The sequence below is a fragment of the Oncorhynchus mykiss genome, chromosome 2, assembly GCF_013265735.2.
Source record: "Oncorhynchus mykiss isolate Arlee chromosome 2, USDA_OmykA_1.1, whole genome shotgun sequence".
Lineage (NCBI taxonomy): Eukaryota > Metazoa > Chordata > Actinopteri > Salmoniformes > Salmonidae > Oncorhynchus > Oncorhynchus mykiss.
The window spans coordinates 16,265,544-16,280,095 of NC_048566.1; the positions used below are offsets into that span (position 1 = coordinate 16,265,544).

Sequence of the window (14,552 nt, forward strand, 5' to 3'; positions counted from 1 at the left end):
GAGAGAGAGAGAGAGAGGAGTAGATGGACAGAGTGAAGCAGAGAGAGAGAGAGAGAGGAGTAGATGGACAGAGTGAAGCAGAGAGAGAGAGAGAGAGAGGAGTAGATGGACAGAGTGAAGCAGAGAGAGAGAGATAGAGAGGAGTAGATGGACAGAGTGAAGCAGAGAGAGAGAGAGAGAGAGGAGTAGATGGACAGAGTGAAGCAGAGAGAGAGAGAGAGAGAGGAGTAGATGGACAGAGTGAAGCAGAGAGAGAGAGAGAGAGGAGTAGATGGACAGAGTGAAGCAGAGAGAGAGAGAGAGAGAGGAGTAGATGGACAGAGTGAAGCAGAGAGAGAGAGAGAGAGGAGTAGATGGACAGAGTGAAGCAGAGAGAGAGAGAGAGAGGAGTAGATGGACAGAGTGAAGCAGAGAGAGAGAGAGAGAGAGGAGTAGATGGACAGAGTGAAGCAGAGAGAGAGAGAGAGAGAGAGAGGCATAGAGGAGTAGATGGATGGACAGAGTGAAGCAGAGAGAGAGAGAGAGAGAGAGGCATAGAGGAGTAGATGGATGGACAGAGTGAAGCAGAGAGAGAGAGAGAGAGAGGCATAGAGGAGTAGATGGATGGACAGAGTGAAGCAGGGAGAGAGAGAGGCATAGAGGACTAGATGGGTGGGCAGAGGCAGAGCAATGAATAGAGTGGGTATAGAGGATGGATAGTGAGGTGAGCGAGGGAGAGGGCTGTATGACTCACTGGGTCTCCTCCAGAAGCGAAAGAGATGGACTGCATGTGATGATTTGCAATTATCTGTGAAAAGAGAGAGAAAGAGAGAAGAGAAAGAAAGAAAAAGAGAGATATTTTAGCATGATAAAGAGTTGAGTTGTCGAGGTGGAGAGAGAGAGAAATCATGTTTCTCCATTCAGCAGTATGGGTTGGTTCCACTGACAGTTAGATATAGTGTATACTAAATATCTAACTGACTGGATGATGTAATTAACACCATGTAACAGTCTGTAATAACAAACCCAGATAAATCAATAACAACAAACACTCATTCAGGATCCATGCCCGAAAGTGCTTGTGTGTGTGTGTGTCACCTGTTTGCAGTCGGAGGCCAGCAGGTTGAGGCTGCTGGTAGAGACCGTCAGGCTGATTGTCATCCCAGCAAACTGCAGGTTACGTTTCCCCAGAATGGACGTCATACAGCGAGACGACGGCTGGAGAGGGAGGGGAGGGAGGGACATTCTTGTTAAACAGAAGATATTCTAAAGGATAACAACAGAGCATAGTAAACGTACTGTACAATATACAGAGAAGAATGTGTGTGTGTGAAGGCAATAGAGAGGGAGAAGCATGTCTGAGCCGTGTGTGTGTGTGAAGGCAATAGAGAGGGAGAAGCATGTCTGAGCCGTGTGTGTGTGTGTATAAGTGTGTATATAGAAGAACAGCTGCAGGCTGCCAGTGATCCTGTCTGACTCTGCTCTGTTCAATGGTTCAAATGGTCAACTGAAGCTTGTCAAGTCCCCCACAGTCTCCCACAGTCTCCCACAGTCCCCCCAGTCTCCCACAGTCTCCCACAGTCTCCCACAGTCCCCCACAGTCTCCCACGGTCTCCCACGGTCTCCCACGTTCTCCCACAGTCTCCCACAGTCTCCCACAGTCTCCCACAGTCTCCCACAGTCTCCCAGGGCCAGACATGCTTTAGCCAAACCAGTCTGTTGGGTATATAGCTGTTTTATGTAGTGTTTGGGTGGATGCTTTAAGTTTTACTGGAATTCCCCCAGAAAGACGGACTGGGCCCGGCCCAGTTGGAGTTGGCTTAGTCTCGGCACACACAACTTAGTCACAAGTCTCCCTCATACATGTGTGAGAGAGACAGTGAGAGAGAAAGAGAGAGACAGAGGTAATTACCTGGAAGTACCACTGACCACAGAGTGGTCAATCCAGCTAAATCCAGATCCAACAACGCCCTGACCACGGCCCTCCACTTAACACATAAATAAATAATACTCTGTGTGTGTGTATATTGGTGTACCTTTCTCTTGCGTTGGGCTCCTTTGGCTCCAGGCACTGCCTCACACACCACTGAGATAGCCTCTCTGAAACAACAACACGTGTGAGAATCTCTCTGTAACACACTTGTGTGGATTTCACACTGTGCAGCAGATTAGATGAAATCTGGCAACATGTGACACAGACTTGATCATCCTGACAACCACACTCATCCTCACCATGGATACAAACATCACTATAGAAACCAGAAGGAAACCACCAGGATTCCAGAACATGCTAATTTAGAGGTTGTGAGGGCGGTAGGCACACACACACACAATACTGTTAAACCTATACAGTCCTTTCAGATTGGCCAACACGGAATGGGTAGCGGCTAGGGACCAAAATAGAACAGGGCAAAAAAGAGAACTGGGGGATATGAACTGGAGATAAATAATGCATTTTTATGTGAAAAGGAGGTAGCTAGAAAGAGTACATTTTGTGATTTGCAATGTTTTGTACCAGAGCCCTATACAACACTTAGCTCTAACTACATGGCTCTGTTTTGAACCAGAGCCCTATACAACACTTAGCTCTAACTACATGGCTCTGTTTTGTACCAGAGCCCTATACAACACTTAGCTCTAACTACATGGCTCTGTTTTGAACCAGAGCCCTATACAACACTTAGCTCTAACTACATGGCTCTGTTTTGTACCAGAGCCCTATACAACACTTAGCTCTAACTACATGGCTCTGTTTTGTACCAGAGCCCTATACAATACTTAGCTCTAACTACATGGCTCTGTTTTGAACCAGAGCCCTATACAACACTTAGCTCTAACTACATGGCTCTGTTTTGTACCAGAGCCCTATACAACACTTAGCTCTAACTACATGGCTTTGTTTTGTACCAGAGCCCTATACAGTACTTAGCTCTAACTACATGGCTCTGTTTTGTACCAGAGCCCTATACAACACTTAGCTCTAACTACATGGCTTTGTTTTGTACCAGAGCCCTATACAGTACTTAGCTCTAACTACATGGCTCTGTTTTGTACCAGAGCCCTATACAACACTTAGCTCTAACTACATGGCTCTGTTTTGAACCAGAGCCCTATACAACACTTAGCTCTAACTACATGGCTCTGTTTTGAACCAGAGCCCTATACAACACTTAGCTCTAACTACATGGCTCTGTTTTGAACCAGAGCCCTATACAACACTTAGCTCTAACTACATGGCTCTGTTTTGTACCAGAGCCCTATACAACACTTAGCTCTAACTACATGGCTCTGTTTTGTACTACCTAACCACAGTACATCTGCGTGCAGTAACTTGATCATTAGCCTTAAAACAACAGCTTAAACGGTTAGTTCACCCAAATGACAAAATAACACATTGGTTTCCTTACCCTGTAAACAGTCTAAGGACAAGGTATGACAGCAATCCATGCCTTGGTTTGGTTTTGCTGGCACTGTTTCCAAATGCTAACGTTTTAGCAATTGTTGCACAAATCCCATTCAAGTCATGGTACTGATATTAGCATTTTCCGCGCATCATGTTCAAATCATCTATACGTGACTTTGTTGAGCTTCACAATACATTTGAGATACTTCCGGGGGATTTTGATAGTCATAATGTTTCCATAGACTGCTTACAGGGTAACGAAACCAATATGACATTTTGTAATTGGTTGAACTATCCCTTGAACAATTGGAGGTTCTCACCTGGTGACCTGAGTTCTGGTGTTGAAGTCCAGCGCCCTCATAGACTGTAGCACCTCCACACAGCCCATATACTACACAGGAAATAGAGAGGAGACGCATATGAACAGGGATCCCACATCCTACAGCACTCCTCTCCACACAGCCCATATACTACACAGGAAATAGAGAGGAGACGCATATGAATAGGGATGCCACTTCCTACAGCACTCCTCTCCACACAGCCCATACACTACACAGGAAACAGGAAAGGAACTCATATGAACTAGGATTCCATTTCCTCCAGAACACCCACACTGACCGGAGGGGCAGATGGAAACAGATAGAGACAGACGGAAAGATGGACAGACAAGAGAATAGATCATTTTGAGAGAGCAACAGAAAAATGGACAGATATGGAAAGTTAAAGAAATATGCAAGTACTAGCCTATAGGCCTACGTCCAACAAACTGAAAAACAGAGAACAACCAACTCTTACCCGTACTGAGTAGGCGACCCCAGTGGTGCTGACCACATGGTCTGAGTGTAGCCATCCTCTGGTGGGCTTGTTGACGAAGGAGCCGTGGCGCGTCCACTCATCTCCCCCCAGCTGCCCCCCCTCCACCCGCGCCCTCCTGGACGCCCCACCCAGCCGGTTCATATCCTGCAGAGGGGGGCGATGGGGGGGAGAGGGAGCTGTTAGACAGGGAGGGGGGTGAGGAGTGGGAGAGCTGGAACTGTTACCCCCTGAAGACCGCATGGGGGCTTGAGCCCGCTGAGGCCTGCTGGAGACCTTGAGGCCTGGGAGTAGAGTAGCAGAGACGCCCAGGCGAAGGGCTCCCATCCTGGGGAAGAAGGAACAGAGCGTGGTGGGGCTGTTCTCAGCCCGGCAGGGGGAGGAAGGGGGGAGGATGGGGGTGAGAGAGGAGGAGGAGAGGGAGGAGGTTAGCCCAGGAGGGGTGAGGGGGGTTGCGGGGGTGGAAGGGGGGAGGGACAAAGGGTTGGAGTTGGTATCGTCATTCGAACTGAGAGATTCACTCCGGAAGTGAGTGTACTTAGTTTTAGGGACCAGCTCCATCATGGATCTGAGATGTTTGACGTTATTTCAGTGTTTCTCTAACAAGTCCACACACTCTGGTGTGATTCAGTCTAAACAACAACGGTGGTTCATTCTCTCTTTCTCTGTATTATCAGTCTCTCGCTCAAAAACTTGCTTGTCTTTCTTTCCCTCTCAGTGACCGTTGTCCATCCGTCCGCCCTGTTTTATATCCTCCCGTCATTGTCAGGCAGTGCAGCAGACACTGCGCAAGAAACACCATCTACAAGACAGAGGAGAGCAGCAAGAGGAGCGATTGAAGATCAGAGGGGATCACTCTCTAAGAGTCTAACCCAGCACACTGATGGAGTGATACTCAGTTGTTTGGTGTCTTCGCTGTCAGTCTTACAACATGTCATCACTTTCAATCCACAGAAATTAATGCCACTTTCCAATAGACAGAATCAAAAAGGATTTTCTGAAAAATGCTGTTTGAGCACATCAGCATGTCAACTAATGTAGCATGACACTTAAGTCCAGTTGTTCATCTTTGAGCACCATGGAGATTCCACATATAACCTCAGAATGTGATTGTCTATTGACACAGACACTCAGGTGGTATGAGTTACTGCATCAAGAGGACTACCCTCATGTGTCTGTTAGCATGTGTTGGAGTAGAAACCTACTCTACTGCCTGTAAATGGCACAGAGTGTGTGAGTCTGTGGTGTGTGGTGTGTGTGTGCGCGTTTCAGCGTGTCTGTCGGGGCAGTAGCTCACTAGCCTCTCTTGCCTGACACGGGCCCATAAAAACCCTATCAGCTGCCAACGAGTAGATCAGAAGGGACACACACACACACACACACACACAGCGCTGATACGCACACACACTGCCAAGACACAGCAGTGACGGGTCGATACAATAGAGTAAGATTATCTGCAGAGCTTAATATAGCAAAGTTCTGTTAAGACCTGCTGATCTATGGCCAGACACCAATTTCTGGCAGGGAAAATCTCTCTATCCCTCCTGCTTTTTATTCCTCTCTCTCTATCCCTCTTTCTCTCCTGTGAGCAGCTTTGTTTTTCAGGTTCCAAGGCTGCTGGAGAATACTGTTAAGTAATTTAACTCTTCCTCCTCACTCCCTCTCTCTCTCTCTCTTTTCCTCACCCTCTCTCTCTTTTCCTCACCCTCTCTCTCTTTTCCTCACCCTCTCTCTCTTTTCCTCACTCCCTCTCTCTCTTCCTCCAGATGGTCTCGTGTCCTCTCTGGATGGCCTTGGCCTTCTCCCTCTCTTTCTCCCCCTCTTCCTCTCTCTTCCTCCAGATCACCTCCTGTACAGTCTCTCTCCCTCTCTCTGCGCTTCGCTCTCCCCTCAGCTTGTCCTCTCCTATCCTCTCCTGGAATCCCTCTCTCCTCCTCCACACTGTTTTCTGTGCCTCCCTCAGTAGCCGCTGCACTTCCTCCTTCTCTCGCTCCACCACTTCCTGCCTTCTCTTCCAAATGATCTCTCGCTCCCCCTCCCCCCCTCCCTCGTCTCCTTTCCCGTTCTCCAGACTGTCCTCTTAAACAGTCCCTCTACTTCAAAGATTGTCTGTCTCTCTCCACATTCACTCTGTAACTACAGCCAGAGTCTATACAATGCACATAACCTAGTAACAGACACCACTAGAAAAGAAAAAGACCAGATGCTGGGCTTGTCCCTGACTGAAGTTTCTGATATGGCTAAAACCGTAGGTAGAGCTGTTCTAGAACATTGCTGCCCTGGTTAGAGTGGATACGTTCTGGAGCACCATAGCATCAGAAGTGCTAGAGTTGGAGAAGTTGCCTCTTTCTGGTTACAGAAACAGTGACACACACAGTGGTGATGTAACAAGAGAGAATGTAGGTCATTGGCTGATGACACCATCGGTGCGATTGTTTTGATGATAATGAGACCTGAATGGTACTGGAGGCTTGTTAGAGAACTCAATCACCCAGTCATTACACCTAATTAAACCTCCCTCCCTCCCCCTCTCTCTCTCTCTCTCTCCTTATCGATTCCACAGAAACAGTCTTGTTTAAACAAGCCACGCCAATAGTCAGTTGCCTGAGAGAAGCATGTGTATTTCTTGACACAGCACAGCACGATACAGTACTAGCCTAACTAGAAACACTGAGCTAACTACAATCCGAACAATCTGCATAGTCCATCCAAAGAGAAAACTAAAGATGTCTAACATGAACAGTCTCCAGCCACAAGACACAGCTCACAGGACTGAATAGCGGAGGTTGAATCTGGAATATAACTCCAGGGGCTTGTCAGCTCACATATCAGTGTTGTTTCCAGCACTTTACACATGTTCTAACCATTACTCTGCCAGGTTTGACCCACCGAGATAAAACTTTGTAACAGATTGACAATTTGGCACCAAAAGTTTCACGATGATACCAGAGAAAGTTGACTTTCAACAACAAGCGCTAACAGCTAAAGCCCTGTATGTTTGGAAGCAGAGGGCTACCAGCTAGCCGTTTGATTTTGGCTGCCTAGCAACAGACAGAGGGACGCTCGCTCGATCACACCAGTCTAGCACCAGAGGGTCTGTCTACAGAGCCTGCCACAGCACTCGCTAGCTAACGTCTCCTCCCAGACAGAGAGCACCAGAACACATCAGGATACAGACTGGGATTAGCTATGAAGTGCTATGTAGGGGGTATGAAGGGCTATTAAGGTCTTACGACAGACTACGGCAGGCTCTTAGCACAGCCTAACTGTCTTCGCATTACTACAAAAGTCTTCCATTATAGTCTATGCTCTAAATGTCTATTTGTCCTAGTGCTGTAGCACTACCAGTGAAAGGTCAATTAGTGGCTGTAGCCAACGTGTCCCGTGTGGCTCACCTGGTGGAGCATTAGGCTTGCAACGCCAGAGTTGTGGGTTCGATTCCTATGGGGGACCAGTACGAACAAGTATGCACTCACAACTCTAAGTCGCTCTGGAAAAGAGTGTCTACTAAATGACTAAAATATAAATGTCAACACAGATGAACGTATAGAGTTGCTAGCGTTTCACAATTGAACGCAATGCAACGCTAGCAACAGACAGAACCAGTCGCTAACAGTGACGAGATGTCACAAACGTAGCCAACGGGTCAGTTAGCAAACATAGGTTAACACTAGTAAATGCTAGTACAGCAGGTTTAACCCTCGCCCTGCCAGATGTTAGTGCACAGAATAAAGCACAGTGTAGGTCAGACGAGTGCAGAGTACAGCGCCCTCTACCTGAAGAGATGTCCTGATTCTCCTACACACAGATAGAAAACACACACAAGTAGAGAAAGTCACCACTACACTAACACATAAACAACACACAGTTGATGATACCAGTTAAGACTACACAGTTCCACAGCTGTACAAAGTGAATGATATGTCCACATACAGTATCAGTAGAATCATCTGATTATAATCCAGGTTAGTCCAGTCATTTCTGACATCGGCTTGGTATACCACCTGTCCCGGTCAGGACACTAGTTAATATGGCAAAGATGGCACAGCACAAGCTAAAGAGAGAGAACGAGAGATATACCTCATGGCAAACCAGTAAGAACACTGCATCAAATTCATTCTAGACAGAGCCTACATTTACATAAATAGGTTAGAGGTTCTAGTCTGGACTGCTTCTCCACCCCACCAGTTGTCTGGACTGTTTCTCCTGGTTATCACCACCCCACCAGTTGTCTGGACTGGTTATCACCACCCCACCAGTTGTCTGGACTGGTTATCACCACCCCACCAGTTGTCTGGACTGGTTATCACCACCCCACCAGTAGTCTGGACTGTTTCTCCTGGTTATCACCACCCCACCAGTTGTCTGGACTGTTTCTCCTGGTTATCACCACCCCACCAGTTGTCTGGACTGGTTATCACCACCCCACCAGTTGTCTGGACTGGTTATCACCACCCCACCAGTTGTCTGGACTGGTTATCACCACCCCACCAGTTGTCTGGACTGGTTATCACCACCCCACCAGTTGTCTGGACTGGTTATCACCACCCCACCAGTTGTCTGGACTGGTTATCACCACCCCACCAGTTGTCTGGACTGGTTATCACCACCCCACCAGTAGTCTGGACTGCTTCTCCTGGTTATCACCACCCCACCAGTTGTCTGGACTGTTTCTCCTGGTTATCACCACCCCACCAGTTGTCTGGACTGTTTCTCCTGGTTATCACCACCCCACCAGTTGTCTGGACTGTTTCTCCTGGTTATCACCACCCCACCAGTTGTCTGGACTGTTTCTCCTGGTTATCACCACCCCACCAGTTGTCTGGACTGTTTCTCCTGGTTATCACCACCCCACCAGTTGTCTGGACTGTTTCTCCTGGTTATCACCACCCCACCAGTTGTCTGGACTGTTTCTCCTGGTTATCACCACCCCACCAGTTGTCTGGACTGTTTCTCCTGGTTATCACCACCCCACCAGTTGTCTGGACTGTTTCTCCTGGTTATCACCACCCCACCAGTTGTCTGGACTGTTTCTCCTGGTTATCACCACCCCACCAGTTGTCTGGACTGTTTCTCCTGGTTATCACCACCCCACCAGTTGTCTGGACTGTTTCTCCTGGTTATCACCACCCTAGACAGACCCGTATAGAAAGAACAGCACCAGTGTTTGAAAAAAGAGAAGAAGACTCAAAAGAACTTTACATCTCAGTCTGTCTCCGACTGAGGCGGATGCAAGTTGCCGTGGCAACAAACATTAAAAGAGAAGCCTGCTCAGGATCTATATTGAGAAATCCTGACAGCGGCAGAAACATCTCAGACAATGAGATAACAGACTGCTTCCACAAATCAGAGCCCAGGAGCAGCTAAGCAGAGCTGAGACTGACCCATTACGGCCTTTAACATCTAACTATAGAAACCACAGCCGGTCGGCCAGCCAGAGACTCCTGGAGGGATCAATACCACTCAGGAAATGATCAAAGTTTGGCCCACGTCGCACCGGCCATAAAACCAAATCAATGTTGACGTCCCAACCTGGCTGATTCCAGACTCTGGCTAGGACACATGGATTAACACAACATATATTGCTTCAGAGGATGAAATACTTTCATATATGATAGTCAATATTAATATCAATAAACTTTACTATCACAATAGCTAACACTTTAGAAAAAAATTGCATAACAACAACCTGAATGTTTTCCTGTACAGTCCTAACTGTTAGGTAAGTAACGACAAAGGTGGTGATTGTATAATAATCTGCAGAGCAGGTTTTTTTCCACCTATAATTGTTTTGAGTTGTGAATAAATTCTTGAGAACTCTTCTTTTGCTTCAAGAGTGAATGAAAAATGTAAAACAATTGTTCCTTATTTTGGGTTAAACAGAGTAGAGGTGATTATCCGTAGCATGGTATTAACAGAGCTCCATATTCACATCAGAACCATATTCATGTTTAAACACCCTCTCTCTCTCCTCTCTTCCACTCGTTTAAATCACAAAGTCATTGCCAGATCTCATATCCTCTCCATCTATCCTCTCCTCAGCTTGTCCTCCTCCTCTCTTCTCCGTCTCAGCGGAATGTGAAACAGCAGAATGGCAGGGCTGAACAACGGCACTCCTTCATTGTCTTCCTCTCCTCCTCTTGCTTCGCTCTCTCATCACCCTTTGCTTTCCTTCCAGCTCTGTGTGAGTGAGAGACGAGCCCGCTGTCTATCCTCTCCTTCTCCCTCTCTGTCTATCTGTCTGGGTGATGCCGCCTCTCTCTCTCTCCTTCTCTCACGTGCTGCTGCTTTTTTCCTGTCTCATCCGCTCACCCCTCCTTCCCCCCTCCTTCCATTTCCATCTCTCCCCCCTCCTTCCCTTTCCCTCTCTCGTTCCATTTCCCTCCCTCCCCCCTCCTACCCTTTCCCTCTCTCGTTCCATTTCCCTCCCTCCCCCCTCCTACCCTTTCCCTCTCTCGTTCCATTTCCCTCTCTCCCCCCTCCTACCCTTTCCCTCTCTCGTTCCATTTCCCTCCCTCACCCCTCCTACCCTTTCCCTCTCTCGTTCCATTTCCATTCCCTCCCCCCTCCTACCCTTTCCCTCCCTCCCCCTCCTACCCTTTCCCTCTCTCGTTCCATTTCCCTCCCTCCCCCCTCCTACCCTTTCCCTCTCTCGTTCCATTTCCCTCCCTCACCCCTCCTACCCTTTCCCTCTCTCGTTCCATTTCCCTCCCTCCCCCCTCCTACCCTTTCCCTCTCTCGTTCCATTTCCCTCCCTCACCCCTTCTACCCTTTCCCTCCCTCCCCCCTCCTACCCTTTCCCTCTCTCGTTCCATTTCCCTCCCTCACCCCTCCTACCCTTTCCCTCTCTCGTTCCATTTCCTTCCCTCACCCCTCCTACCCTTTCCCTCTCTCATTCCATTTCCCTCCCTCCCCCCTCCTACCCTTTCCCTCCCTCCCCCCTCCTACCCTTTCCCTCTCTCGTTCCATTTCCCTCCCTCCCCCCTCCTACCCTTTCCCTCTCTCGTTCCATTTCCCTCCCTCCCCCTCCTACCCTTTCCCTCTCTCGTTCCATTTCCCTCCCTCCCCCCTCCTATCCTTTCCCTCTCTCGTTCCATTTCCCTCCCTCCCCCCTCCTACCCTTTCCCTCCCTCCCCCTCCTAACCTTTCCCTCTCTCGTTCCATTTCCCTCCCCCTTTCCCTCTCTCGTTCCATTTCCCTCCCTCCCCCATCCTACCCTTTCCCTCTCTCGTTCCATTTCCCTCCCTCACCCCTCCTACCCTTTCCCTCTCTCATTCCATTTCCCTCCCTCCCCCCTCCTACCCTTTCCCTCTCTCGTTCCATTTCCCTCCCTCACCCCTCCTACCCTTTCCCTCTCTCGTTCCATTTCCCTCCCTCACCCCTCCTACCCTTTCCCTCTCTCGTTCCATTTCCTTCCCTCACCACTCCTACCCTTTCCCTCTCTCGTTTAATTTCCCTCCCTCCCTCCCTTTCCCTCCCTCCCTCCCTCCATTTCCCTCCCTCCCTCCTTCCCTTTCCCTCTCCCTCCCTCCTTCCATTTCCCTCCCCCCTTCCCTGTCTCGTTCCCTTTCCCTCTCTCGTTCCATTTCCCTCCCTCCCTCCTTCCCTTTCCCTCCTTCCCCCCTCTCGTTTCATTTCCCTCCCTCCTCCTTCCCCTCTCTCGTTCCATTTCCCTCCCTTCCCCTCTCTCGTTCCATTTCCCTCCCTCCCTCCTTCCATTTCCCTCCCTCCCTCCTTCCCTCTCTCGTTCCATTTCCTTCCCTCTCTCGTTCCATTTCCCTCCTTCCCCTCCCTCGTTCCATTTCCCTCCCTCCCTCCTTCCCTCTCGTTCCATTTCCCTCCCTCCCCCTCTCTCATTCCATTTCCCTCCCTCCCTCCTTCCCTTTCTTGTTCCATTTCCCTCCCTCCTTCCTTCCCTCTCTCGTTCCATTTCCCTCCCTCCACCTCTCTCGTTCCATTTCCCTCCCTCCCTCTCGTTCCATTTCCCTCCCTCCACCTCTCTCGTTCCATTTCCCTCCCTCCCTCCCTCTCTCGTTCCATTTCCCTCCCTCCACCTCTCTCCTTCCATTTCCCTCCCTCCCTCCTTTCCTCTCGTTCCATTTCCCTCCCTCCCTCCTTTCCTCTCTCGTTCCATTTCCCTCCTTCCCTCTCTCGTTCCATTTCCCTCCTTCCACTCCCTCCTTCCCTTTCTTGTTCCATTTCCCTCCTTCCCCTCCCTCCTTCCCTTTCTTGTTCCATTTCCCTCCCTCCACCTCTCTCCTTCCATTTCCCTCCCTCCCTCCTTCCCTCTCTCGTTCCATTTCCCTCCCTCCCTCCTTCCATTTCCCTCCCTCCCCTCTCTTGTTCCATTACCTCCCTCCCTCCTTCCCTCTCTCCTTCCATTTCCCTCCCTCCCTCCTTCCCTCTCTCGTTCCATTTCCCTCCTTCCCCTCCCTCATTCCATTTCCCTCCCTCCCTCCTTCCCTTTCTTGTTCCATTTCCCTCCCTCCTTCCTTCTCTCGTTCCATTTCCCTCCCTCCACCTCTCTCCTTCCATTTCCCTCCCTCCCTCCTTCCCTCTCTCGTTCCATTTCCCTCCCTCCACCTCTCTCGTTCCATTTCCCTTCCTCCCTCTCTCGTTCCATTTCCCTCCCTCCACCTCTCTCCTTCCATTTCCCTCCCTCCCTCGTTTCCTCTCTCGTTCCATTTCCCTCCCTCCCTCCTTCCCTCTCTCGTTCTATTTCCCTCCTTCCCCTCCCTCCTTCCCTCTCTCGTTCCATTTCCCTCCTTCCACTCCCTCCTTCCCTTTCTTGTTCCATTTCCCTCCTTCCCCTCCCTCCTTCCCTTTCTTGTTCCATTTCCCTCCCTCCACCTCTCTCCTTCCATTTCCCTCCCTCCCTCCCTCCTTCCATTTCCCTCCCTCCCCTCTCTTGTTCCATTACCTCCCTCCCTCCTTCTCTCTCTCGTTCCATTTCCCTCCCTCCCTCCATTTCCCTCCCTCCCTCCTTCCCTCGTTCCCTCTCTCGTTCCATTTCCCTCCTTCCACTCCCTCCTTCCCTTTCTTGTTCCATTTCCCTCCCTCCCTCCTTCCATTTCCCTCCCTCCCCTCTCTTGTTCCATTACCTCCCTCCCTCCCTCTCTCCTTCCATTTCCCTCCCTCCCTCCCTCTCTCGTTCCATTTCCCTCCTTCCCCTCCCTCATTCCATTTCCCTCCCTCCCTCCTTCCCTTTCTTGTTCCATTTCCCTCCCTCCTTCCTTCTCTCGTTCCATTTCCCTCCCTCCACCTCTCTCCTTCCATTTCCCTCCCTCCCTCCTTCCCTCTCTCGTTCCATTTCCCTCCCTCCACCTCTCTCCTTCCATTTCCCTTCCTCCCTCTCTCGTTCCATTTCCCTCCCTCCACCTCTCTCCTTCCATTTCCCTCCCTCCCTCGTTTCCTCTCTCGTTCCATTTCCTTCCCTCCCTCCTTCCCTCTCTCGTTCTATTTCCCTCCTTCCCCTCCCTCCTTCCCTCTCTCGTTCCATTTCCCTCCTTCCACTCCCTCCTTCCCTTTCTTGTTCCATTTCCCTCCTTCCCCTCCCTCCTTCCCTTTCTTGTTCCATTTCCCTCCTTCCCCTCCCTCCTTCCCTTTCTTGTTCCATTTCCCTCCCTCCACCTCTCTCCTTCCATTTCCCTCCCTCCCTCCCTCCCTCCTTCCATTTCCCTCCCTCCCCTCTCTTGTTCCATTACCTCCCTCCCTCCTTCTCTCCCTCCCTCCATTTCCCTCCCTCCCTCCCTCCCTCCCTCGTTCCATTTCCCTCCTTCTCCTCCCTCATTCCATTTCCCTCCCTCCCCCTCTCTCATTCCATTTCCCTCCCTCCCCCTCTCTCATTCCATTTCCCTCCCTCCCTCCTTCCCTTTCTTGTTCCATTTCCCTCCCTCCTTCCTTCCTTCCCTCTCTCGTTCCATTTCCCTCCCTCCACCTCTCTCCTTCCATTTCCCTCCCTCCACCTCTCTCCTTCCATTTCCCTCCCTCCCTCCTTCCCTCTCTCGTTCCATTTCCCTCCCTCCACCTCTCTCCTTCCATTTCCCTCCCTCCCTCTCTCGTTCCATTTCCCTCCCTCCCTCTCTCGTTCCATTTCCCTCCCTCCACCTCTCTCCTTCCATTTCCCTCCCTCCCTCCTTCGTTCCATTTCCCTCCCTCCCTCTCTCGTTCCATTTCCCTCCCTCCACCTCTCTCCTTCCATTTCCCTCCCTCCCTCCTTTCCTCTCTCGTTCCATTTCCCTCCCTCCCTCCTTCCCTCTCTCGTTCCATTTCCCTCCTTCCCCTCCCTCCTTCCCTCTCTCGTTCCATTTCCCTCCTTCCCCCCCCTCCTTCCCTCTCTCGTTCCATTTCCCTCCTT

At 50.1% G+C, this 14,552-nt stretch overlaps 1 protein-coding gene across 5 annotated transcripts in view; it reads right to left on the minus strand.

Annotated features, from left to right (window-relative positions):
* LOC110536161 (SHC-transforming protein 1) overlaps positions 1-14,552 on the minus strand; it is a 39,750-nt gene that overhangs the window by 16,113 nt on the left and 9,085 nt on the right. For 2 of the 5 annotated variants that reach the window (XM_036939559.1, XM_036939564.1), the window contains 5 exons: positions 4,178-4,342; positions 3,703-3,773; positions 2,016-2,079; positions 1,078-1,197; positions 734-787 (listed from right to left, as the gene is read on the minus strand). In XM_036939559.1, coding sequence (XP_036795454.1) covers positions 734-787; positions 1,078-1,197; positions 2,016-2,079; positions 3,703-3,773; positions 4,178-4,342 — 474 coding nt within the window. Of the gene's footprint in view, positions 1-733; positions 788-1,077; positions 1,198-2,015; positions 2,080-3,702; positions 3,774-4,177; positions 4,998-14,552 lie in introns of all 5 variants that reach the window. The other 3 variants (XM_036939542.1, XM_036939552.1, XM_036939546.1) reach the window with 3 other exon arrangements.